Here is a 26591-nt window from a genome sequence, read left to right as displayed (position 1 = left end):
AACACTACTTTACGAATCTTTAAATTTTTTGGATCTTTTAATTTTGCTCGTTCTGCAAATTATCAAAGAAAACTTATGACGTCTATTTTAAAGTTAGTATGTTCTGAAGTTAGTGCTCTGAACGAAAATTCCTTTCTATCTCTGGGTTTTTTTTTTTTTATTTTAATTTAATTTAATTTTTTTTACACAATCTCCTTGTCAAATACTACACTTCTAAGTTTCGCCTTTTACAAGTTTTCTAATGGTAAGCTTCCTCGGTCAAAAAAGTGGCATAGCTCATTTTAAAGAAAACCAAGTAGACCAGAGAAAGAAATCTATTCAATGAAGCATCATTACACAGCGTCGATCTCTAAACTCCATGCAACAAATCGAAACAGGGTCAGGTCAACGTTCAGTTGAGCACTCCTTAATTTACCTATTTCTTTATCTTTGTGATATGAGAGTCATAAGTACTTGCTAGTGACACTTATGGTGTTTAACTTACACAAGAAGAGACGTCAAAATATAAATAGTTTAGAATATTTAAAGTCCAATTTCATTGAAAGGAACGACTTCCTTCGTATAATCTGAGAAATACTGGGATCATAATTGCACTTCTCCACACAGAATTTTTGAAGTGAGGCTCTAGTTACGGCAATGTAGTGTTGTGAAATAGCTTACGTCGCCACTTGCGTCAAGTGTCATCGCTTACAGAATTTAAACTTTAATAAACCGTCCCAATTTTCCAGTTAGTTCTCCTTTCATTATATCTGCAGCACGGCATCCATGCAAATCTGTATTATTACTTACTATATTTTAATCTTTTAGAAGTACAGAAGGTAGAAGTACGACGTTTTACTTGGTAGACTTCGTGTCAGTGTCAATATTTATAATCATAATCTTGTAATTCCATGAGGATTGACCGTGAGTAAACGTAAAGGTCTTTCACGTAAATTAAGTGACACATTCTGACATGTAAAGGAGGCAATTTATGTTGAGAGCGTTTTATCGGATAACCATTTATTTTATTTTATTCTTTATATCAGTATGACAAATGTCTTATGCATATCGATGTTTTACCTAACAATGCCAAACTGACGGCTTAAACAAGGCCACTATTAACAAGTTCAAGTTGCATTTCTAATTTTTTTTGTTTTTTATCTTTCAGGTACTTGTCTGATAACCCACTGAGGAGTTTGCCATCTGACATTTTCGCTACAAATACTAAATTGATTTGGCTGTAAGTTAATTTTTCCTCTATTAAGGGACATCAAACAATATTTGTCTTTGTATTTTAAAACACGCCAACTCACTCTTATGTGAAATATCTGGGTACCACTTTTAGTTTGAAAAACAAGAATATTTCACTCTGATATTACAATTATACGCTGAGACTAACAGATCATATGACGACATTATCAGGTTAATTAAGGCCTGGGTCACCCTGCCTTTAACCCATATTTTTCACAAAATTGATAATAACTTAGCTATTTTGCGAGGGATTTTTCTCATACTTGGCAGAAATGTGTATCACTACCATCTCTCTCGGACTAAATTGTGGGAACGCAAGATGATACTCTCAACAGCCAAAAACAGTTAATTTAGGCGCCAAATTCGTCGGTTGCTTTCTTGAGCAAATTCCCACCACTAAACACAAGGCAAATCAAAATGCAGTTATCGCTATGAATATTTGAGACGTTTTTCATTGTTTTCCCATTTGGAATGGCTGCCAAAAAAAGAGAGATGTGCTATACAGATTAAATCAAGTTTTTTCTCTGCGAAGCTGCTTCCTCTATCATAGTTTTCGCCCGAAAACATCTTAGCCTTTACCTGGTTCCAACCGCTGTCAATGAAAGTAATCCTACGGGTTCCTATTTATTTGGAAAAAACACAAATTAAAAATGTTTAAGAGGTGGGAATTTTGAAAGCTCGCAGTCACATATTCAACTTAGTGTCCGCCATTTTGACACGCGAGTGTTCAGAAGCAATTAAACTTACCTAACTGCTTTGGGGGATTACTTTTGTAAGTAAATTCATCTGCTTCTTGAAGAAATTGTTTCCAAAGCATTCAAAAGCCTAAATTTTGATAGACATCATAAGTACACACATCATGATATGATAGAGGATTTATCAAGCTAAATTTAATTTCAAAATTGAATGGTATATCCACAATGAAACTTTTTTCTATGCATTTGTTACAAAACATAGTACTTTTTTCTATGCATACGTTTTCTAAGCATAATAAGCCCGAAGATAAATTCAGGCTTCAACAAGATTCAAACCCGTGCCTCCCCAAATCTAGTGGGGTGCCTCAACCAACTGAGCTAAGACGCCACTCGTTGAGATAAGGGCACATTTTGGAGGGTTCTTCTTTCCCGTAGAGGAATATTATCATATTTTTTGATGAAATAAATTTTGCGGATGAAAATCAAGCAAAGCAATGATCCCTGCAGGTAAGGTGCAATTGCACAACCGCGCCTGCGAAGATTAGTTTTGTACTTGATTTTCATCTGCAGGTCAAAATAAAACTTATTTCTTAAGAAACTAGGATCAAAATACAAGACAAGATATCGCAAGAACTTTCGGAATCATGTGAGGAGGAAAATACGATGGTGTATTCGAGAATCAGAAAGATAACCTTTCTATATGTTTTCGGAGCAACAGATTCGGAAAGGAAACGGGGAACCACAAATTATCGTAAGATGAACCGCCAAAAAAAAAAGAAAGCCTGCTTCAGTTCATCTATCATGGGAAAAGGCCCGAAAGGTGGCCTAAGACCGATGTAGCTGGAGGATTGTTTCGAGGCCTTATGAGTAGCTTGTTTCTCCGTCAAAGGGTACATAACTGAGTTAGGATAAGCACGACAGACAAAACCTTGCTCGTCTTGACAAGTGAGAATATTAAAACACATGTACATGGCTGCACCATTTTGATTTCACGGTAAAATCTCAATAATAATCATTTTGAGTTGTCTACAGAATTCTCAGGCTGCATTTCAAAACTGAGTTTATTCCACTAGTCATCTGGTTTATTACTTTATATGCATCCCAGCTCTGGCCTTTATTTAGTGTGCTAAATTTTCGTCGAATTCATAGGTACTTGTCTGAAATGCAATTGCACCACCTACCTCCAGGAATCTTTGACAAGAACACACAGCTAAGGATTCTGTAAGTAACCTCATTTATTTCTGTCTGATCCGCCCTCCTAGATTCCTAGTGATGCAATGTAAGCGTTAATAAGATTGACAAAATTTGCATATATTTCATTCATAATATGTAGCAATTTAAGTACAAAATAAGTTCACCTTTAATTAACACTACTAGTCAACTTTCGCACCTGCAGACTAAGAACTCTAATCTCAGACCAGCTGCACAACAGTCCTACAGGCCTCCAACTGCTTTTTGTTGTTGTCGTTGTTTTATTAAATTTATCAGATTATTCGTTTCGCTTTGTAAATCAAGAATTAATATCAAATATCATGAAGATCACATATCGACTGTTACATTCTGAATCTTTGTCCAGGACTAACCGTTTATGAGATTCTGTTCTCTGTATAAAAGGCATCAAGAAGTGACTTCATTAAATAAAAAGATCATTCCAATTGGCATCATTTACAAATTTCCATATCTATGTCAAATTTAATTATAACCTTATGTTGTAAAATGAGTAAACGGTGAAGTTAGCACAAACAACTCTTCGCTCAATGACAGTGATGCCGACTTTTGCTCACAAGTCAAAATAACCGTAACTGTCTTCGACAACAGCCCTGAAAGGTTTCAGTAGTACCCCTATCTAAGCAGATAAACTTCTGGTGGATCTTTAAACTAATTGTCAGTTTTATATGGTAAATAACGCAGACGCTTGAATGACAACGACATGAAAGGGTTGAATGGAAGTGCCTTCAAAAACTTGACAATGTTAGAGGAACTGTAAGTTAATGTATCAATACTGTTGTAGAAGGAAAACTGTTTTTGTAACGCAGCAGCATTACCCTCTCTTACCTCTTTGTCTATCTTGTTTTTCAAATTAGCTTTTTTCCTTTCTCTTTTCCTCCCTTCCACTCAGTGATCAAAAGACGAGTCAGTAAATAACTGTTTTAATGAAACTAAACATATTTTACATACAGGTCACATATTTTTTTTTAATTTCAACACAGATGGTTGCAAGACAACAACTTCACTGAATTGCCTCCTAATTTATTCCAAGACCTAAAAAGCTTGAAAGAACTGTAAGTTATTTCATTCCAAGCTTTCCCTTGTTTTAACTCAATGACTACATAAAGTGTTCCAACACTTAGTAAAATTTTCCTTTCTTTTGTTAAATCACTGCTAGTGTCTTTAACACAGATTCTGGTAGTATTATACTTTTCGTCCATTTCTCTAACTAGAGCATATAGAAAGAAAATCTTTTCAAGTTGCAGATTATAAAATCTTTCCATCTGCACTTATAACACGTTTTAAAATTGAACCATCTAGAATTTTGTGTTTGTTGCTGAACTAACATTTCAGTGACAACGATCATACATACAACAATGAAATTCACGCATGTTATGAATATCAGAGTTGTTTTTATGGGTTATCTTTTTCTGTTTTGAACCATGCTGGCATATTTTCTTAGATCACGAGCTTAATGATTTCACTATTGATCCAAGAGGCAGTCATTGCCAGTGTTGGGGAAAAGAGTTCAGTATGCACACAGATTTCAAGTTTTCAGCGGCCTTCAATTGCTTTTGTCATAAATATTGACCAAACTAAATGAATGAAATGACTCTTGAATATTCTCTATACTGTAAGACAAAACATTGCATGTGTATCACTACGTACTTCTCTTTGTTCTTTGGTTGTTTCTGATGACCAGAATCTTTATGTATTTTTACTTATAAATTTCAGTTTGCAGACTTAATGAAAATGCATTTTCTTGTTTCGTCATTCCTATCAGCTATCTGTCAAATAACAAGTTGAAGAGTCTACCAGACGGACTTTTTAACAGCCTTTCCAAGCTGACATATTTGTAAGTGAGTTAGTTATTTAACCAAGGAGATAATTGGACAGAAACAAATGATCATTCTTAAAATATTTTTTTTTAAAAGCACAGCCATCATAGTTGAAACATCATGAAGTTTTCCAGCTCGTATCTGCAAATCTTAATTGAAGTAGACGATGCTATCTTATGTATTTCTTGTGCTTCGGTTAGTAATGTTAAGTTACTTTGTGGTGTAAGAATTTAATAGCTTCTGATTAAATAGCAACCTTAACAATTCCCAGATTTCATTTGGTAGCTCTAACATAAGCGAGATTTTATTAGCTGTGTAATAATTGTTTTCAGGGATTTATCAAACAATGAACTTGAAAATCTGCCAGAGTATGCTTTCAAAAACATAAGAGCGGTAAAATTTCTGTAAGTAAGATTGATATCGTCCCAAAATATTAAGAATTGTTTTAAAAGATTTTCTTGAAAATAACAACACTTGGTGACTATAAAAGCTTCTCAGTGAATGACAACTTACATTGTAAATTACTTCTGGAAGGCAAAGGTTGTTTTGTTTCCTTTTTATCCGAGTTGACAATATCTGAGAATTTGTTGTATTGCCACATCAAACTACCCTGGCACTAATTTTGTAATTTGTAACAGAGAGTGAACTTGAGAGTTTTCGCGCTTAATCTTGAGATCATTATAGATAAGTCTTATGTGTTCTTTGAAGATTAATATATAAAGACTGGGAGCTATTTTACTGGAAAACGTTGCCATTCCCTGCCTTAACCGCAAATCTTACAAAAAAAAAAAAAAAGTATAGCACTACATATCACTACACATTTCATTCTAAACTGCACATAATGCTTTCTTCAGGAAATTGGAGTACAACAAAATTAAGAAGCTTCATGAAGATCAGTTCCAGGGCTTGGTGGAGCTATTAGATTTGTAAGTGCATTTAGAGTTTAAACCGTTTTCCATAATGATCTGAATCTCAAACCGTATACAGTAATATTTTTTTACTGTTAACTCCGTCATTGCTCAAATAAAATTTGCCCTACCCAATCATATTATGTTACTGTACTTTAATATTTATTTCCTTATCTGTTTCCTTTGTTTAAGATATCTCTCGGAGAACAAAATCGAGGCTCTGCCTGATAAAATTTTCAAGGGCGTTAAAAAGCTCAGATCTCTGTAAGTACAGTTAATCACATACAAAACATTCCAGAATATTTGAAGTGATAGAATGAATATGATATCAGCGTTCAAATCTGAGATTTTTGTCTACAAATTTACCACGATGTAGAACAGGGGTGGTGCCAGTTATCTTCCTCAACAAAGCAATGTTTTTTTAATTTATATTGCACTAAAAATGTGCCTTTATATAACATACTTTTGTTGCACCTAGATCAATATTAAGAAAAAGCGGAAACAAACATTGTGGAGATCTATGTAGTCTTAACTGAAATTCTATGAGAATTTATTAGAATGAGGAATGTGACTGCTGCAAGTCCCCGTTTTGGTGTTAGTTGTAAATAGTTACGTTCTTCGTTTCAGGAATATCTTCGGCAATAGGATACAAAACGTTACCAGCACGACTTTCAACTATGCCCACGAATTGCGATTTTTGTAAGTTTACTGTAAATGACAGATGTTTATCTAGGCAACTAAACTTAGTTGCATATATTGAAATCAGATGACATTCTTTTGATTTCGTTTTGTCAAAGAAAAGACTCGTCCAAAGTAATTTTGGAAAATAACATAAATATACTAAAGGAATTTTTCCCTGGAAGAGTCCGGAAAAAGGCTTTTGTACAGCGAACGACCTCAACCGAATGGGCTGCCACGTCCATAAAATCAGTAGCCATCAAAAATTTCCAAGAAAGCAAGACGAGACTTATCTTAGGCTAAATGACTACTTTTGAAAGAATCTTTGAGAAAACATCAAGCTAGGGTCCGTACTGAAGATCCTCAGCTAGGTTCCTGATTTTGTCTTTTTGGACAGTCAATTTGAACATTAACATTAACTTAATGAATCTTATTATTGAAATTCACTTTTTTAGGTTATTTATGATATAAACCAACTTAAAATTCACATTATGATTATTTTAAATCACAGGTTCATGCATTACAACCTGATGGCCGAGCTCCCCAAAGGCTTTTTCAAGCATTTGACGCACATCATCAGAGTGTAAGATTCCATGACGATCCTTTCCTTCACTCATCCCTTCAAACAATTATTTTAATAATAGTCTATATTAGTAATCAATTAATGATTAAGGGATTTCAAAGATGCAATAATAGTGTTATTTCTTCTTTTTTTTTCCTTCTTTTTTCGAATTCCAGAACTTTGGACACCAACCTGATGTGCTGCCATCTCGATCTTTTCAGGCAGGATGCTGATTGCGAATACTCCTTCAATGACAATTTTGCAAGCTGCCACTCCATGTTCCGCCACCATGCTCCAAGGAGAACTCTTTGGATTGTCGGTCTTCTCTCGTTGCTAGGGTCTTTATTCGTAGTTGGGTGGCAGTATTTCTACCCTGATAACAATGTGGTCCAGTCTATCATGTTGGTGAATCTGGGTGTATCTGACGGCATCATGGGGATATACCTTATCATTATTGGCATAAAAGACCTGCAATGGTCAGGGGAATACTACCTGCATGACTATGAGTGGCGCACCGGTTGGTTTTGCCATTTCAATGGTGCCATGTCTGTCTTTTCAAGTGAAGTTTCAGTGATGATGATTTCTCTGATCGCATTGGACAGACTCAAGAACATCGTGTTTCCTTACACCTTTGCAAAAATTACCCCAAGGCAGACCCATATAATGTGCGTGGTTATCTGGCTGGTGGGAGGCGTTATGGCATTCCTTCCTTTATCCGGAATGCACTATTTCAGTGAGAGGTATTATGGCAATAATGTAGTGTGCCTGCCCCTGCAGCTTTCCCCTGAATTACAAGAAGGCTGGGAATACTCCACTTCCATCTTTATCGTTTTGAATTTTTCCCTATTCATCTTCATTATGGTTGCTTATGTTGCCATCTTGTGGAAATCATGGTCGTCAAGCAGACGGCTTGGTGCACATGGAACTGTTCGTGAAATACGAGCAAGAGCACAAAGTGCACAAGCTAAAAGAGAAAGAGCACTTGCCAAGAGAGTCTTCTTCATTATTCTGACCGATTTCTTGTGTTGGATGCCAATCATTACTATCGGCGTCCGGTCCCACGTCGAGAAAACATTTGATCCACCTGGTGATTTGGCAGTGTGGATTGCAGTGTTTGCTCTGCCGATCAATTCAGCTATCAACCCATTGCTGTATACGCTTTCTACTCCGCAGGTAACATGTTTTTTTTTTGTTTCTTTGGAATAGCACCTACCGTTATGTTCAAATTTGGTTTCGTGTCAGAGCAGGCTGGCAACTTAATTTTGTAATTGTAACGATTGGCATACAAAACAAGCATGAAAAGTAAATGATCGGACAGATCTTTAAGCATCTCCACCGTCGACTTTAACCATAGAGACCAGCGTGACTTCTAAATACGTTACTTGAAAGTCTTTTATACGTAAGCTATTCAATATATTTTGAATGTCTAGGTTCAGCCTGTGTTGAAAGCAAAACTGATGAAGCTGTGGTCCAATTTTCGATCTATTTTCAGCAGAGCACAAAATCAAGAAGGTATAGTTTTAAGCTCCATTGAAAAAAAACCATTATAACAATAACTATATTCCAAACCTTGAAATGAACAAACTTTAACTTTTATCGAATTGAGCATGAGCAACCCAGTTTTCTTTAAGTAACTTATGTAATTTTTACTCCCAAGGCTTTCAAGGGGGGGAAGAGAGTAAAAATGGTATGAAATCGTGGAAAACACACATATTTTTCAATTTTTTCGAATAAGAAACTGAGCAAATTATTGAAACCACAAAGGTACAACTGATAATATGTAAAGTTGTAGCAGACGTAAAAGAGGAAACAGGAGTGATTCTAAATAGAGAGGGGATCAATGTATTAAATCATCAATTTTAATGATTGAAATCATGCTTTCAGTTCGATTTTTGAGGGTTAGTCTCTCTAAAACTATGTATTAGGGAAGATTGAGACAAATGGATGCCATTTGCGACAAATTTTTAAAATAACGTGCTAGTCAAAACTCATTCTGCGAACAATTCTCAAAGTATGAATTGCTATACTTCTGTCCTAAATCACAAGGTTGAGATTCTGAATTGTAGAACTTTTTTTTATATATATAAACCTGACAATGGTCATTAATTTTTTACTGGTGTTACTTTTTTATCTAAAAGAAGCAGATAATGATCAGCAGGGACAGATTGGAAATCGAGATGAACATGCTAACGTCGAAGAGGGTAAAAATAGAGTGCTTCTTAGTGTAGTCACATACGAAATATCTCCTCCACGCCTTTGTAGGGTTCTCTGTATGATACTTTTCTTTCCTTTCTCTTTTCTATACTTTATTCCTTTTTTCATTTCCTTTCCCGTAGGAGAGCAAATTGAAATGCAGGTATTGGAATACAACGAAACCCCAGAAGTGGAAGCCCCTGAATTGCCTGCACTGCAACCAGGTCAGTTAATAAATATAAGAGTTTTGATGCTAACGATAAAGCTGTAATTGACTTTGCAATCCAACTCTCTTGGCAGGTATGTATAGTTTAATCAATTAACCTAGGAAATATTAGTCCTCTCAAATTGAAATACCTATAGACACCATAGCATTCCTTTTCTGCTCTGATAATTTCTGTAGGTGCATTTTGAGAAAGGATAGATTAAGGAATGGTTTCCCATATGACAATAATGTGACGAAATTAGGTTATATTACTTTTGGTTGATAAGTTACCTCCAGACATTCTGGTGTTAAATTGCCATATGCACTTTTTAAGACCTCCACTCATGAGATCCCCATTCCTTTCCATTGGTAACCTGTACAGTGTATTATGGACGGAAGATAACATCGTCTCCCATATGACACGGTTGTAGTTAATAAATAATACATATATATTGAAAATGATCTTTCATTGTTTCCAGTTTTCACTAATATTGTATTAAAAATAACTTCATGATCATTCATTGCTCTGTTGACAGCAATTGAACAAGCCTGTGGAGGGGATGCGAATCCATCTTCCTCAGGTAAAAATTTATTTATGAAAGAAATATATAAAGAAGGCGTAGACAACCGCTTGATTTAAGAGAAGTACTAGTACTGCAAAAGTCACAGTTGCCCAATGTGACTTCAACTGCAAATTGCTTTTTACAAACGGTCATAGGAATCGCCAAAATGAAAAAAGGTAATGCGTCTTAACAAGTATATTTGGCAGAGATATTATTTCAGCAACTATTTTCATGCGCCCAAATTAACTTTCAGATTTAAATGTGAGCTTTGTAACTCTGTAAATAATTGAATACATCTGAAATTCTGAAGTACCTAAAATAAAATTTGTAGAGATATTTATTGCAGAATAACACATGAACCATGAGTATCATGAAACATTTTACTCTACTTGTTCCTTAAAACAGATTATCAGGAGGATTTTGACATCAGACCAGCCACTACAAAGACTGTGGAAGGTAAACACCTTTTCAATTTTCATTTCATTGCTAAAAAAAACAGCGAATGGTGGCTGGTGCTATCAAGCTGGCGCACTTGGTATACTTGATTGCTTGGTTTTGTATGTCACACCAATAAGACTGGGGTTATCATGTTAACGCTTAATCACCAATCAAATCAAGATTCTAAGTCTGTCATATGAAAAAATTTACGAGAGCAGCTTGTCGGTCTCTATTTCCGGTAAGGTACAAAACCCTTTCTCAGTTACTAAACCTAATGGGTAGATGAATTTAAAAAAGTCTTATTAGAAAGTTTGTTGTCGTCAAAGACTTAAGACTTAGTTGCGTTGTAAATGTAACTAACGTAACTTTTAATAATAAATCTGATTTCACACAGCTGGTAAATCTGAGGAGCAGGTGGAGGTTGAAGAGATTTCGGTGCCCAGTAACAAAGGTAAAGGAGATAATGGGTTTTGATTGGTCACTAACCATTAATGATTTTAACTTCTAAGTACAAACACAAAATTTAATGACTGTATACTAACTTTTTTCGTATCAAACAAATCATTTTCTAAAGGAGCTAAAAAAGGTGAAGAAGAAGTGAAGGCGCCTGAGCCTGACATGGATGTCGCAGAGGAAGGTAACATTTTTTTATAAATCAGAAGAGATAAATTCAAATTGGTCCACACATGCTTTATAAGGTGATGCAAAATCAGTCTACTCAATTGGCTAAAGATCACTTGAAGTGCTTAGTCGAAAGGTCGTGGTTCATATCGGGAGGTGACTTCATTGAGAAAAAAAAAAAAACCACACCACTTGGGCATTATTATACCTCCTCGTAACGAAGAGCCATAACTTTTTATACAATGCTAAAAATCAAACATTTATGAATTTATGAAGCCGTTTTACTAGTTTGTTTGTTTGGGTTTTTTATGGATACAGAAATAATTTTCCCAGATACAGAAAACATAGCCGCCTCTTACCCCAGCTCATTGAAAGGACATGGTTACTTTGATGTTGTGTACCTCAGTTTTCAAAACACCTCAACACAGACATGCAAAAATTTAATGAGCTTTGATAAGTGGCAGCCCTCTTTTCTGTGTTTGTGAAAATTATTATTGTATCACTTAAAAGAAAATGAGCGCATTGTATTTCAATCTCTTTTCGTATTCCATCCAGGGGAAGAAGAGGTGTTTGATACCAGACTTTAGTTCTTTTTTTTCGAACCAAGGTAAATGCTTATTACGTCTGCTTTAATACTGAATACCGCTGACTAAAGGGTTGTGGAAAACAAATCCCTCTAAAGAAAATGGTTTTTTTTTACATGCATCTTTCTAATCTTATAGAATACGTGTAATATTTGAGATGTAGGGTGAACTCTATGCTAAATTTTTTAAATCCTTTGCTAATTCAAACCAATTTCAAATTTTATATTTAACCGCAACTGAAATGATTGAAGTTATTGGAGATGAAGAAGGAAGTCTGATTTTTTTATTGCTATAATATGCTGTTTGTCTTTTTTCAAAGTCACTTGCGAATTTTTTTCAGCTATCCCCTTCATTGTTGGTAGAAAGGGTACCAAAACATTTTCAAATTGATCAATTTTTTTTTCTGCTTTTGTTGATGTATGATTTGAAAAATTATAATAAAAAAAACTTCTGGGTGGCGAGTACGCCGCACTGATGAGTGCTCTCTCTGTATATGCTTGTATATTCATATCTGCCTTCTGTCCTTAAAGCACTGACCAGCTTACTCACTGACAGTCTGGTCACTTGACTTTCTGACTAACTGGCCGGTAAGCCGTCAAATTGAATTGACTACCTGAGCTATGACTACTGGCTGACTGACAGATGGGCTGATTATCTGCCTGACTGTTTTCCGGACTCTCCACCTGGCCAGTGGGCATGGTTATTACTAACTGGATTATATTATGGCTGCAATACACTTCAATGTTGACATGTAAACATTCAATGCTTGACTGACTGATTGTCGGGTCAGTAGATCAAACAAACAACTAATTGATAATTAACTTTTGCATTCATTGATTAGCATGCTTTTTTCTTTTGCGTCTGACAGTCTACAAGAGCCAAAAACATTGCCATTAGTATGGAGACTGCGAGTGCTGGAGAAAAACTAGAAAAAGTTCAAAGAAAAGAAAAAAAAATAATTCTAGTAATCAATAAGTATGGTCGTATGGTAACATCTTAGTAGAAAAATCTGGTTTTTGATCTCTTTTTTTTTAGATTTAATGTTAACAATAATTAGTAACCTTGTTGTCTGAACTAATCATTGTATGGTAATTTAGTATAGTTGGAGTGGAACATATTGTGCTATGTCTGAGTAGGCGTGTAGTGGTAGTTCATTTTTCTTTTGTTTTTTTTTCCCGCTTTTGGTTTGTTTCTTTGTTTCTTTGTTTTTGTAACATGTACATCTACCTGACACTTTGAGTCTGTTAGTTTTAGCGTATTTCTAAAGACCATGATTGCTACACCGCAGTTAAGTCGGATGGCTCAAGACGGAACACAACAATACCAGGGGTGTAGCCAGCCTACAGTCCTGTACCATTAAATTTTATCATATCACTCTTGCAAATTTTGAAACAAAAATTGAACTTTCTTAGGGTATAAGCCCACGACAAGTCGAAAACCTGGCTATGGTCCTGATGTGGTAAGGTACTCTATTTTGCATGCTAATCTTTCCATCATTAAATAAAATATAGCTGAGTAAATGTTTTGATTAGGAATGCGCCGCTGGTTTTAAAAGTAATGTTTAAGCTCATTTCCATGGAAAATGTTAAGTTTATTCGGAGTTTACTCATAGTTTAGAGGGGATTTGATGTCCCAGAAGAACTTTCTTGTAGAGTTCCTAATATAGAAAAGAGCATAGAAGGTTAATAATGTGATAATAATAGAAAACTAACAAGCTTTAAAAAGAATTATCAGATATTAATCTGCACAACAACTATTTAGATAATTCATTTCTAGGTTTTGTTTAAACACGAAAAATCATCTAAAATTTGACAAGAAAAACTTAGATAAATGCACGGGTCTAGGGCGTCCACTTACTAGATATTTGATGGTACGCTGGTAATCTAAATAGTTCATTTCTTAACATTTTAGAACTCATCCGCGAGCATTAAAGTCATAAGGAGTTAAAGTGACGTTAATTTTGGGTTGTATATTAAATTAAAGAACTTAGACTTGCGGTTAAGATTTCCGACATAGACATTAGACGGTACAGCAGCAATCTGAATAGTTCGAACATTATTACAACTCGTCCAGGTATTACTCAGAGTACGAATCGAGTTGTTTAATTTCGTTAGTATCTCTAGTTAAAAAAAAAAGATGTAAAAATGTAACACGAAAAAAGAGAAACAATAATTGGATAAGACGTCATGCATTAGAGATTTAACAATATATTGAATGACCTAAGTAGCTCATTTCTAGAATTTTTATAACTCGTATGAGAGCATAATGATAGCTAAAAGGTAGAGTGACGTCTATTTTCGCTATGTTACTACGTTCTTTATGAACGCAAATTCCTTAAAAAAGAAATTAGAAAGATGTTGTGGTAACGAGTAACAAGTCAGACATAGGATATTTATTGGTACGACAACAATTTGAATAGTTCAAGCTTGTGAGTGCTTTGCATGCAAACTGAGTTTGGAATTGTTGGAGGAAAATAATCAAGGTCAGAACTCGTTTGTTAGAGGTTTTTATAGAATGAAAATGATTTAAATAGGTCATGTCTTAGAGTTTTTATAACTCGTTTGCGAGCATTAGTGACCTCTGTCGTGGCTGAAGCCTGCTTTTTTACATAATTCGTCATTATTATTAACATTAACCTGAAAATCAAAAAAAGGAAGAAAGAAAAAAGGTCTTAGAATGCCACTAAATTAGATATTTAGTAGTGTTTATGAATCTAATTTTGTAGCCTATTCCTAAATTTTTTAACTCAAAATGAGAATTCTAGTTCATTTTAGTATGTGGTATTCTTTTATATCTTTGTTAAAACGGGATCATCAACATGGCTTCTACAGTAAGAAAAACTTGAATGTGTAAGTGGCTTTTTGAGGGAAGTCACACAGAGTTACGAACAGGGGTTCAAGATCTACTTTAAAACGTTAACGAAGACTTCAATAAAACATCTTTAAGACCTTACACATGAGTCCGTTCTCAGTTTACCCTATAAAGGTTTCTAAGTCACGCTTAAGGTTCATCCACAGTGTGGATTATGTGCCTCAATGACCTGTGACAAGTAAACTGATACAAAATTGCTTTCTGTATCTCTCATAATGTTGAACTTTTTGTTTTTTAATGAATTATTCAGTTTGAGTTTTTCCCAAAAACTGAGCTGTTTTCTTTTGACACCATAATGTATCTCCTTGACTCGACTCCCCCCCCCCCCCCCATGTAAAATAAGGCGTAACAAATATATATATCCAGGAGGTTAGGAGACATTTTTAAGCTTTTCATTTTCTATCCAAAGACTTCCACCAAGGGTGGGTGGGAGTGACGGTTAGTATTTTTGTCCTTAGTGACTGATTTCCTTCTTGTCAACCGCTGAGATAACTTAAGAAACTCAATAATTTGCCATTGCGGTTTAATTTACTAGGGGAATAGAATTAACACTCCAAATTTACATTTCCAGTGAAGGACTCGAAGGTGTGACATGTAGAGCTACACAGCTATAATGACCAAACTTGAAAGAGACCTTCAGCTAAACCTGAGTAAATCGAGCCGAAAACCTGAGTAAAACTAACTTAACTTAACTAACTTAACGTCTGTACAACTCACTAGAAGAAAACCGGAAAATCTTCCCTTCCATTCTACACTCTTCCTCATGCTACACAGCTAACCTTGCCTCTGGAAGCCTGACACAGTGAGCACTGGCATAAACGTGGGGTAAGTGAGAGAAAAATCTAATTAGAATGAAGGAAGGTGACATGCCTTCCCAGAACCTCGCCGATTTTTGCTCGCTCTCTTTTACTCTTCTCTCCTCTTACCGCGAGCCTATCACCAGCTATGCCTTTAACGACAAAAAAAAAACAAACAAACAAATGAAAAGTTTTGTCACAAATTCAATTCACTCAGAACACATCTACGTGAACTGATCATTTTATAAAATGAAACATGGAGAAAAGGTAAATCAATAGAAGGCGTTCATGCATATTAGCTTGTTAATGAATACTTCTGCAGTTAAACCACTTTTTACATATAATTACAAATACAACATTCTTTTCTAATATACTCAAACTTATATTATCTTCAAATTCACCGGTGTCTTCAACTCCATTGACGGGACAAGCTAAGCTTTCAACTCCACCTCGAGACAGAGACTTCAACATTTTAGTTCGCACCTTTGATATACGATTGTGGAACACCAGGGTACGCGTATCGTCGACTCTCAAGTGTTTTCATTCCTATCTGAAATTGCGTTAGTAAATCGTATTCTTCTCACTTTTTTTCTTAAGCATGAAATCTTTAATAAACTGTGATTCGTCTAGAAATCTCGCGCCACCCTTTTTTTCCTACATACGACTATGGAATACCAGGTTACGAGTTTGGTTCGTTAGCGCGTAGCGTCTACTACAACGCCTTTGCGCATTTACGGGCGGAACGGGGAAAGATAGAAATTGACTCCAGTAGCACGAATGGTAATGTATACTGAAGAGTTTTGAATGGTGAGGACTGAGCCGCTCTCCTTGTTTCAGCCAATATGACGAGCACGTGATGTTCATGTGATTGCTCAACCATTGTAGAATTTCACAATTGGTTCAATTTAACGCACTATAAAGATGGAATTTTAGTCTGCACTGTTTACAATACAGCGTATACCCAAAACGATACAAATGACAATAATATCCTTTACAATTTCGAATTACATTTTCTCGGCTAAAGCAATACTTAACAAGATGTAACGTTACAAGATTACCAAGTTAAGTATAAATCAGAGCTGGAAAAAATATCCAGTATGATTTCTAATTAAGCTGCCATAAGCCCGGGGTAAGTGTTTAATCGTCATAAAAAAATAGTTGTTGTTGCGCTGGGGCTTGCAGGAGGGCGAGACGAACTTGTGGGTCTTCTTTTGTTTTTTACTTTAACCTTCCTCTTCGATAGCATCAGCGCCTAAAGAAAAAAAAAAAAGGGAACTTACGATGAAATTTCTAGAAGTGTTCGATGGCCGTTTGGGTTCTAGCGAAATTTTCTTAATTCTCCAAAGAATTCTGAACCAAAGTCGTCCGGTTATAAACGTTTTATTGAATTCTTGAATGTAAATGTTGACAAAAAAAATAATATTAAAAAGTTTCTCAGGTAAAAAGATAAAACTAAATTGATTTTTCGAAATGTTCTAGGTGCATTTTTAACACTGAGATATGCGAGTCCAATCACAAGCCTTTCATTTTCCCCAAACGGTAATCTTTTACAGCGTCGTTACACAGTTTTCTGTAAATACCTTTGTTCGTTGGGCTGTACAATCACATTACCAGGAGGCTGCATCCAAGGTTCACCATCTATTTGTACGGGCATCTCTGATTTTAATTTGATGTTGATCTGTAATGAAGTAATAATAATTGTCATCAATTAAGAAAAAAAGCATTGAAGCGAATGAATGAAGAGGGTAAATTTCTAAAGAAACTGTGGTTCTGCGTCGGTGTGTGGGGGGGGGGGGGAGGGGGGGAGGGAAGGGGTGGTATTACATGATAGGTTTTTTTATCAACTGATTTTATAAAGTAAATATGCAGAAAAAATGACGCTACGCCACTGGTGGGAACATAGTAACGTGAAAAACAGAAATTACAAGAGAATAGTACGAGGATAATAAACTTATGGCTTCATTATGTTATTTACTCTTATATTCTCTTGACTTACAATTTGTGAATTACCGGAGTATGACTTACAACTATATGACATTTAATTAGTCATGCACATGTGCATAATAAGATATAAAAATTATAAAGAAGAAAAGACTGAAAGCTAATATAACTAGAAAACAATTACCTTTCAATAAGGCACCTCTTTATCCTCTGTCAATCAATTATGCTTGAGGATTTGATTACATGGGAACCTTTTGTGATATCTAATGTAGTGAGCTTCATTGAAATTAAAAAGGACAGTGTAATTATTGTGTTCAAACTGCAGGAAGAAAGGACTTTTGAGTTTTTCTATTGTCTGTTTAGTAATACATTTTTAAAAGCTCCCAGTTAAAGCCCTTTTAGAGATGTTAAGATTTCCCAATTTTTCATTTCATGTAAACTGCAGTGACAGAAAGTTCACCAATTTAAAAGAAGTCTCCTCCCTATAACTTTTTTACTTATTTCTTTATTTATTAATTTATTTGTTTACAGGTTGGGAGATGGGTATAAAAGGAATGTGCAAAGTGTAAGTTTTAGAATTGCTATGTAATAAAAAATGACAACGAGGTCCAAGATTTTCGTTATGAGCAGACATTCGTTATTAGCGATTAGTACCATTGAGCGAGGGACTCGTTCTAAAGGGGGGCTTTGCAGGATTTTCTCAAGTGAAAAAAAATACCTGCTTAAAATTTTACTTCTAAGTGACATTTAGTTAGGGTGCAAAAAATTGTGCCCATGGATGGATACTATTTTCCAAGCTCTATTCATTTGAAACAAGCTATTTGTAGGCATAACTGACAACAAGACTGGCATGGCAAACTTTTTAAGTAAAACTCCCTTTGGGCTTCATGGCCCCTTACTGTCTTAACTGCCTTTCTCGTCATCCTTTTCGCATTGTTCATTCTCCACAAATAAGTTCAAAAACCCTTTTGGTTGATTGTTTTTGTGGCTCCCTCAAATGAGTTTACAGAAGCGGTGCTTAGGCTGATATTTTTTAATAGTCTATGATTCTGCTTTTTCTTTTTTGCAGTGAAAAAAGAAAATTGATCATCCCTCCTCACCTAGGGTACGGAGCTCATGGAAATCAGAATGTTATTCCTGGTAAGTAAATGTGGATTGTAACAATGACCATGGAGGAACTAAGGGGGCCTATAAATAGAGAAGATGGCCTGAGTGCAAGTGCAAGTTTTAATTTATGACACAAGCAATGTTTGGGAAGTTTTCTTAACCTTTTAACTCCCAGATCAAATTTGTAATTCTCCTTACTGTCAACCATACAATTCTTATGATGTTAGTTCAGAGAATTTAGCATTGGATCAACTAATTATCCCCAAATTGACGTTTTTCTTTACTTAGAGTAAGAAATTTCCAACTAGTTGGAAAATGCTCATATTTTCTTTGTAATGGCAATTTGATAAAATAATGATGACATTTCAACCAAGTTTAAAGTTTTTTGAAATATTTAGAACTTAGCATTTTTTGTTTGTCTTTAATTCTAAGCACATGCAATATGTAAATCCTGTGTTGCAAGCTATAACTTATTTTATTGGGCATAAGTCATTGACCAAGCACGAGCGAAATATTTGTTGGATATGTGGTAATAGCCAAATAGGGAAAAAATTTCTTTTAAATTTCTTGTTATAACACAGAATGGGAATGGTTAAGAAGCCTTTCCTTTTCGCTCTCCTAGCAAGATTTCTGCGCAGCCCCATTCTTCACTATGCAGATAGTTTATGGATAAAAAAAATAATGGGAGAAACAATATTTTGCCTTTAGGACTACAACTTTTATTTGTTTTAGAATAGTATGGGGTTATAAAGAAATCTTTCTGCTAATCATGATATTAATATCATTCAACGCCAAAGTAAATGTAAACGCTAGTCAACAAAACATAAAAGAACCAGGGAATCAAAATATTAAAAGCTTTTAGCTTTTAGGGGTTCTTAGCAAAATTACTTAATTGTTATACTAGTTATTCATTTCTAGGTTTTACTTGTTAGGTTTTGTGGCAAATAAATAGACAAAATAAATAAATAAAATAATAAAATCATCACCGAAATAAAGAATCTGAAGTACACTGTAGGACTGAATAAAAAAGATGTTCAGGAGCAATTTTAAGACTGGATAAAAGCGCAAGGTGTCTGTTATTTTGCCTGCAAAAAGCTTGAGTACACCGAGTTGATTATGCATATAGTGCTTTTGTCGCATCTTGAAATTTATCCGGCCATGCGCAATGGGTCCATAATTTCTCTAAAAAAATAAAATTATGACAATCACAGTTGAAAAGAGATAAAGTAATTATGAGACAAACAGGGAATGTTTACTTCTTTTTAGCATTTGCAAAATTTTAAGTTATGAAACGTAATCGAAAATCACGAACTCTGGGATGTTCCTTTTTTTTTCTTCCTTTTTTTTTATCTTTTGCACTCATTGTCTTCCCAGGTGATCCATCGGGGAAATTGGGGATGACAGTTGCGAGCCTCCTGTATGAGGTTTGCCTCTGTCCACAATATCATGCTACATGTACTTTCTTCAGCTCAAATTACTTTAGGATGATACAAAGGCCGAAATTTTAGCCTGAGTACATAGAGCTCTCAACATAGATATGAAAATATTTTTCGTTCCGCTTGAGCGATTTTAATTCTTGCCTTTAAGTTGATTTGGCTGCAATGAAGCCATATGCTACATATATTTGGCTACTAGTTTACCAGGTTATTGAAGTTTTAAAAATTTAATTTGATTTGACCTTTCCAGCGTTCTAATTCTTTCTTCAAGTTGAATTTGCGCATCTTTTTTGGCTATATTTTACACATATTTGGCAGTTAATTTTTGTCACGCAATCAACTTGTGAGCTATTTCGCTCCTAAAGCGTGAATCTTTGTTATCCATTCCCTTTCCGAAACTTGCTCAAGTACTCCCAAATAAAACTGCCAGCTACGCACTCTGGTTATAACGACCTCGAAATTGTAATCGCCTATTCATTACACAACAAATCCGCAAGGAAGCTGGCGTTCCTATCTTAAATAACGACTTACACACGAGGGTGGGTGTGCAGCTCGAACTAAGACCCCCAGTGTTTAATGCCGTCGGGAAAATGTACAGAGAACAGTAAACAACTAGTTACGGTTGGTATTTACAAATAGATTTTGCCATCTTAATTAAAGCTTCTTTGGTTGTTGATCATTTGCTTCACTCTCCTGACCCTAATGCTCGATTCAGGGGCGATATGGTAAGGAGAAATTACACGCTAGTCACTCTTATGGGGTGAAATGGTTACTTAGAGGAGTAACAGTAACGATAGGTACATTTACTGGTTGGTCTCAAAAAGTAAACAAAGAAGGAAGAACAGTTCTTCACGTCAATGTTGTGTACAGCTAGTTCTTTACAGTTTTGACGCCTTCGAAAGTAGACAGTTCTTGCAACTATTCCGTCTTCCACCGTCGGATGAACTCCTTCTAACCAACCTGGCCATGATGTACCACACCTTGTATCAGTCGGTGGACACGTAGTCGGCATTCGTATTCCTGTCTTGTTTAGGAAACGATACCAGCCAGCGTTTAGTTGTCTGTCACATTCACTACCTCCAACGTCCTCTATGTCTCGATCTTCATCATGTAAAATTGTGTGGAGTTGACAAGGATCAACTGAACAGGAAAAATAAAAGGAAACCGTTGTAAAAAAAAAAAAAAAAAAAAAAGGGGAAATCGTTGTAGAATTTTATGAAGTGGTGGACCATCATCATGAACACATAGTCTTAAAAGTATATAAATAGTTCGTTCTTGCTTTACTTCGCTCTTTGATTGGTCCTGAAAGTTCGCGCCACTTTCTTGACCAATCAGATTCCACACTAAAACCAAACACAACTTGGTCACTCGCGTTTCCCGCGCTTCAGGCGGATTCCGCGCTTCGAGTCCTCGTCGGTTCCTTATGATACTTCCCTTGCTCTGATTGGCTGTTGTCATTGCTTTGGTTTTGATTTTACGACACTGAATAGAAACAAACACTCTGATCTAAAAGAAGAAAACGACTTTCAGCGTTGCAGCTGGCTCGATATCAAAAGAAGCAATCAGAAAAAAAAACCAAATAACCAATGATGAAGTAGACAAATAAATGAAAAGGTAGATAAATAAAAAGATAAATATCCTTTCAGTTGCTGCCTATGATAGGGCTTGATACAAAAATCCGGATTTTGTTAGGTTTTCAGGGTCAAACGAGGTTTTTAGAACATAAACGATTTCCGAACAGTTTTTTTGGGCCATTTTTTTTAGGATTTCTGTATCTAGGCCTAGGTATCTAGGTATCTAGGAGAACCCAGAGGTCTCAGAAGGTCTCGACTTTACCTGTACAACTCCGTCCATTTCCGATATATCCAGGTTTGCAGAAGCAGTGATACAATCCCTCTGTGTTATAGCAGTAGGCATTTGTGTTGCAATCGTGCGAATTTGTTTTGCATTCGTCGATATCTAAAAAGGTGATCGAAAGAAACATAAAATTAGACAAATAGTGAGAAAGAAAACAGAGGGAATGCGGAGAGGAACCTTTTTTCAGTTTCACGATTTCCATCAACAATGCATCAGTGCTTCAGCAAATACCATACACTTTTCTCGATCCTCGCATTTGTAACGTTAATATTTTCCTGTGTTTCTTCGTTTAGACCTTGCAGATGAATTAGATGCAAGTTCAAGGGTACTTTTGCATCCTCTGCGTATGATGAGACACTTCGTTTTTCTCCTTAAAGAGACGTTGAGATAAAACGTATGGAATGAAATATAACTGACCTGACCCCCTCTCTCCCCTCCCCCCTTGCAAAAACTCGAAGAAGTACAGTATAAACGTCAAACTAAACGAGACACGTTAACTACCCACGGGTAGTAGCGTTGTGCTAGCATGAATATCAGAGCGACATTTGTGCGGAAATCTAAAACTTACCTTTTTCGCAATATTCTCCCTCGAATCCAGAAGGGCACAAGCATCGATATCCTTTGATTGTGAAACCAGACTGACAAGCTGCGTTATTTTGGCAGAGTTGATTTTTGCTGCAGGCGTTCTGAATCAGAAATGAAAGATTTTTAAAAGTAAACAAAAATTAACTAGAGAGAGAAAGGGAAAGAACGGAACAAAGAAAAACAAGAGTTTGTTTGTAAAGGAACCTTCAGCAAACCCCGTTAACGAGGACGTGGCAAAACAAAAGATCTTATGAGTAGAATAATAGCTCAGCACGAGCGTTTTAAAACTTGGTACATTTCTGGGCCGTCCTCTGCAAAACAACGACGTTAACTCACCAAAATTTGCCCGCTCTGAGAACGTAAACCCGACGGCAAATTATTCAAGTTTCCATTTGGAACTCATAGTTGTTTACATCGTGATGCTAAAGTTGAGGTGTGGCGCCGTAAAAGATGACAAACACATTCAGCCATTCGCGTAATTCTGACGGAAAATGTAAATTCATTTTTTCATTGACGTCATCCTCTGCGTTGCTAAAGGTTCCTAATTAAGGAGTTAAAGGCGACGCCGTGGACAACTTCGGTTAAAAAATGATCTTATATTTCACCTACGAATCTTGCAATGCTCTAAAGCCATTCAGTTGGTTTCTCACTTTCAAAGTTATCTCGAAACTGAATATAGTCCACAGCGTTAAATTATAAATAGAAATTTAAAAAATTACCCGTCGCCGCTCAACACAAAGTTTGGTCATTTCAGGTGGTTGTTTTGCAGAGTAAACAAATAAATTTACAAAGATTTTGAGCGCGTGTGCGCAGCCGTTGTTCAAATCATTAAAACCTTTTTGTGTAGAGATGTTCCTGTTGCTTTTGTCTCCGGGGTTCCTTACACTCCCTATTAGGGACCTTAAGCAAACCATAACGGCGACGGCAACGAGGACATGGAAAAAAAAATATTTAGTTGGCAGAACAATAGCTCAGCACGAGCGTTTTAAAATTTTGTACATTTCTTAGCCGTCCTATGCAAAACAACGACGTGAAATCACCACAATTTGCATTGTCTGCGAACCGAAACTGTGTCTTCCTTGGCGTTGCCGTCCTGACTGCTTAAGGTCCCTAATATTCATTCCGAGACGACTATTGCATTAATTTTAAGTTGTAACCCACCTCAGACCCACGGTAATAGAAAACGATGTCAGTTATCAGGTCCACCTCGTGCTCCAGATGAGTGGCGTTATTCAGTTCACAGGCATAAGCTATTCCACCATTCTCTGGATCCTTTTTGAAGTTAGCACTGACACAGCTGTCGTTTAAGTAGCACAAAAGCTCGCAGTCATCAAAGTTCTTGACGTATTTTGTTGCAATCGTATGTTTTACCAAACGTCTTTCAGCAAAGAAGTAGTAATCAGGAAAAAACATCTTGCGATCTCTCTCTAAAATAAAACAATTCAATAATAATTAAAAACTTTTCACCGAAACGGAGGTGGCTAATGGTAGAAATGTACCGAGCCTCGAAGCCAGATGATAAAGTGCATCGCAAAGATGATTTAAACTCACATGAACTCATTTATTCCTGCAACGATTACAACTTTTTTCGGGCGCAAATTCAGCGCAAGTTGCTTGGAGGTGAATATTAGATCACGCTTTCAACACTGTCCACTGTTAAAATATATACTAAAGATATCTTTTTAGCTTGTCACGAACGTAGGACAAAGAAAGACTTCTGAGTTCCCTTGTGGAACTGAACCTCAGACCTTTGGAATCCATGCCCCACCCAGTGCTTTCGCAATTAGAAAATACTTTTCCTGAACAAGCATGGAGAGAATTAGAAGTTCTCCTTTGCATCCGAAATTATTACTTTCTTTCATGACTAATTTATTGATTTTCTAAATGGCATTCGATAAAAATACCCTTTCGTTCATTTCCCCTTTAATTTCTACCCAAGAAATGTTGTCATCATTCTCCAGTCGTTGATGTTGAATTCAGGTTTTTCGTTATGGTTGGACGCCGGAAAATATGAATCGTTACATAAATTGGTTCCCACAGGTAAGTGTTAAGCCAAGAGCTTCTGTACAGACAGTTATGACTGGAACAGGGAAACGAGAAAACTGAACATACGTTCGAAATTGCACGCATGGAGGATGACTTTGAAAATTAAAAATGTTTCGCAGTTTGCAACTCACCGATACCAAACGTTAAATAAGTCATCACTGCAGTCCAAGTTAAAAACATAAATAGCAAGCTAAACTCCATGGTTGACCGAAAGACAACGGAGGTTCTATATTGATATCTCAGACATACATCGAATATTGTTTAAGTTTTAAGACAGTTATCGCTCAGAAGTGCCAAAATTAGGAGCGAGGCTCCTGCTACTTTTATCATGAAACAAAGGTGTTCTGATTATTGGTTTACAAATTTAGCAGCTGCCTGTGATGAATCAATAACAGCATTGATGAAAATTTTTACTTTTCACTAAGTTGTTGACATTTCTGATACAAATAACGCAACACTAATTTAAACCGCAGTTCTTGTTTTAATTACTTTCGTAAGCAAAAACATCGCTACAAGTTTTTTGTGATTCTCTTTGATAGATGGGAAAAGTTAGGTTTGTGGGACAGACATTAATTTTATCTGACAGATAAAGCGCAAGAAACGTTTGTTTCTCAGTGTTTTATTTGTCGTGGATTTCAATTTTAACATCGTCAAATACAGTGTTTTCACATAGCATTGTGTAAATACTTCCTCAGGAGAAGCTTATGAAGGGCAAGTCAAAGCAGTCAGTGTGAACAATCACTTCTCTGATGACCTCACGTACATCCGACATTTAATATTCTTATTCTGATTATTATGCGAAATTAAATTTGGTTTTATCATTAACTTGTTTGTGGGATTTCCAGTTTTTTCTTGGCGTTTAATCCCATGAATTAATTGGTAAACATTTCCAAGAACTGGAATTAATTTCAATCACTTTTTGAGGATTTAAATCATTGTGAACAGAAGAATTCCAAAGTGTTTTGCTCATATAGAGGTTATTTAACCTATAGAGAAATATTCATCTCATCTCTTTGTAAATAAAGTTCTTCAACAAACGGTGAATGCAAACATGTATTACTAAACCTCCCATATCAGATTTTACATGGTAAAGTCATTTTCAGAAGAAGCTTAATTAATAATACTACCTTCGAAAAATTAAAAAGAAAATTACCTACTTTGTACTGACGTTTGTTTACTTCAACTTCAAAACAAGCATATTGGAGAAAACTTGTTTTTTTTCTATTTTTTAAAATAATTTTTATCACAGAAATCAAGCTTGTTGTTACGAACTCACAAGGAGTAGACATTTTGACCATTACGGACGACGAAGATCGTCGTCGGTAAGAGATTAGAGACCACCCTAAATCACCGTAAATTTGTTAAATTTTCAGCGCATTTAAGAGACGCTACTCTTATTGAGTGACTAAGACAGAATTTCTCTTTACAATATCAATACAATATCAAGCAGATAAGAGATAAGAATAAAGAAAAGTATAAATTGGAGAATTATCATAAGAATTTTATGTCAGAGAGTAAGTAGAATCACTAAATGAGATCTTGGGAGTTACAGGGTTGCACTCATTCTCGGGTCTGTACTAACAGCCTTCATGCAATAAAATAAGTAGCTCGAGATTTTTTAAGATAAAACAGTGTCTTGAACGCAATTTGAAGGAGCAAAATCTGAAAGCACTTCAGGGAAGGCCGTTTTAAATGTTTTTTTGGACAGACCAAACGTCAGTTTGGTAAAAGCAGTTTTCCTTTGCAAAAAGGAAAATTCAGCTTTATCGGAGCATACGTGCCTAACTAACCATACAATTGGGTGGGATAATTCTAAAATTATCACTACTAATCGGCGTTACCACCGGCGCCTTCGTTTGGAGGCTTGGCATATTAACTCCGCCCACGCTCTTTAAATCGTGACGATGGCGGCTTGCTTCCTGACGCCCATTTACACCTCGTCAGAAAAAAGGCCGCTAATTAGTGATCCTATAAAAGGACCTCTTGTTGCAGCGTTTAGGTCACCCCTGATGAAGGCACTAGACAGGAGTGTCGAAACGTTGGGTCTATGAATTGTAACTTCTTCGGTTACATTCATTAAATCTGCAAACCAGAGTAGCATCAAACTATGTCTGATTGTCCACCTGGTTGCCGTGTGAACTTTAATATACCTTGTAAATTTATTTGCGTCCTTTGCAAAATAACAACGTGGAGTGACCAAATTTTGCGTTGTCTGGGTAACGTGAAC

General features: G+C 35.9%; 3 protein-coding genes and 1 long non-coding RNA gene across 5 annotated transcripts in view; 3 read left to right on the top strand and 1 right to left on the bottom strand.

Moving 5' to 3' along the window:
* The window catches only part of LOC136280706 (carboxypeptidase N subunit 2-like), a 29191-nt gene extending 22162 nt beyond the window's left edge, over window positions 1–7029 (top strand). Inside the window, exons 7-13 of the mRNA XM_066166365.1 lie at window positions 1148–1219; window positions 3837–3908; window positions 4136–4207; window positions 5827–5898; window positions 6073–6144; window positions 6508–6579; window positions 7014–7029. Of these exons, the coding sequence (XP_066022462.1) occupies window positions 1148–1219; window positions 3837–3908; window positions 4136–4207; window positions 5827–5898; window positions 6073–6144; window positions 6508–6579; window positions 7014–7029 (448 nt within the window). The remainder of the gene's footprint in view (window positions 1–1147; window positions 1220–3836; window positions 3909–4135; window positions 4208–5826; window positions 5899–6072; window positions 6145–6507; window positions 6580–7013) is intronic.
* A 59-nt stretch (window positions 7030–7088) lies between these two features.
* LOC136280905 (G-protein coupled receptor GRL101-like) lies at window positions 7089–8326 on the top strand. Its single transcript, XM_066166717.1, has 2 exons — window positions 7089–7141; window positions 7297–8326. The coding sequence occupies exons 1-2, from the start codon at window positions 7089–7091 to the stop codon at window positions 8324–8326; spliced, it is 1083 nt and encodes a 360-aa protein (XP_066022814.1).
* A 2585-nt stretch (window positions 8327–10911) lies between these two features.
* Window positions 10912–14112, top strand: LOC136280908 (uncharacterized). Its single transcript, XR_010717467.1, has 4 exons — window positions 10912–10970; window positions 11094–11156; window positions 11696–11747; window positions 12593–14112. It is a non-coding gene; the product is annotated as an uncharacterized lncRNA (long non-coding RNA).
* A 5041-nt stretch (window positions 14113–19153) lies between these two features.
* On the bottom strand, window positions 19154–24599 carry LOC131780449 (uromodulin-like). Of its 2 annotated transcripts, XM_059097059.2 has the most exons (5): window positions 24496–24599; window positions 23480–23745; window positions 22302–22419; window positions 21713–21835; window positions 19154–21016 (listed from the first exon to the last, which is right to left on the bottom strand). In XM_059097059.2, exons 1-5 carry the CDS (start codon window positions 24563–24565, stop codon window positions 20646–20648), a joined length of 948 nt encoding a protein of 315 aa, XP_058953042.2. In that variant the 5' UTR covers window positions 24566–24599; the 3' UTR covers window positions 19154–20645. The 2 variants fall into 2 exon arrangements, with proteins under 2 accessions (XP_058953042.2, XP_066022816.1); XM_066166719.1 differs by lacking the exon at window positions 21713–21835.
* Between the last annotated feature and the right edge of the window lie 1992 nt (window positions 24600–26591).

Source organism: Pocillopora verrucosa, chromosome 5, assembly GCF_036669915.1.
Source record: "Pocillopora verrucosa isolate sample1 chromosome 5, ASM3666991v2, whole genome shotgun sequence".
In the NCBI taxonomy this organism is placed as follows: Eukaryota; Metazoa; Cnidaria; class Anthozoa; order Scleractinia; family Pocilloporidae; genus Pocillopora; species Pocillopora verrucosa.
The sequence above is the reverse complement of the archived record's forward strand: the minus strand, read 5'-3'. Positions and strand labels throughout refer to the sequence as shown.

Bases quoted from the DNA above. Each gene is read 5' to 3' on its own strand.
- LOC136280905 (XM_066166717.1), top strand. From the start codon at position 7,089: ATGGCCGAGCTCCCCAAAGGCTTTTTCAAGCATTTGACGCACATCATC. The intron at 7,142-7,296 runs GTAAGATTCCAT...TTCGAATTCCAG, and splicing joins TTGACGCACATCATCAGAGT to AACTTTGGACACCAACCTGA.
- LOC131780449 (XM_059097059.2), bottom strand. From the start codon at position 24,565: ATGGAGTTTAGCTTGCTATTTATGTTTTTAACTTGGACTGCAGTGATG. The intron at 22,420-23,479 runs GTGGGTTACAAC...TTTCTGATTCAG, and splicing joins TCTATTACCGTGGGTCTGAG to AACGCCTGCAGCAAAAATCA. The intron at 21,017-21,712 runs GTAAAGTCGAGA...TTTCCTGTTCAG, and splicing joins AAATGGACGGAGTTGTACAG to TTGATCCTTGTCAACTCCAC.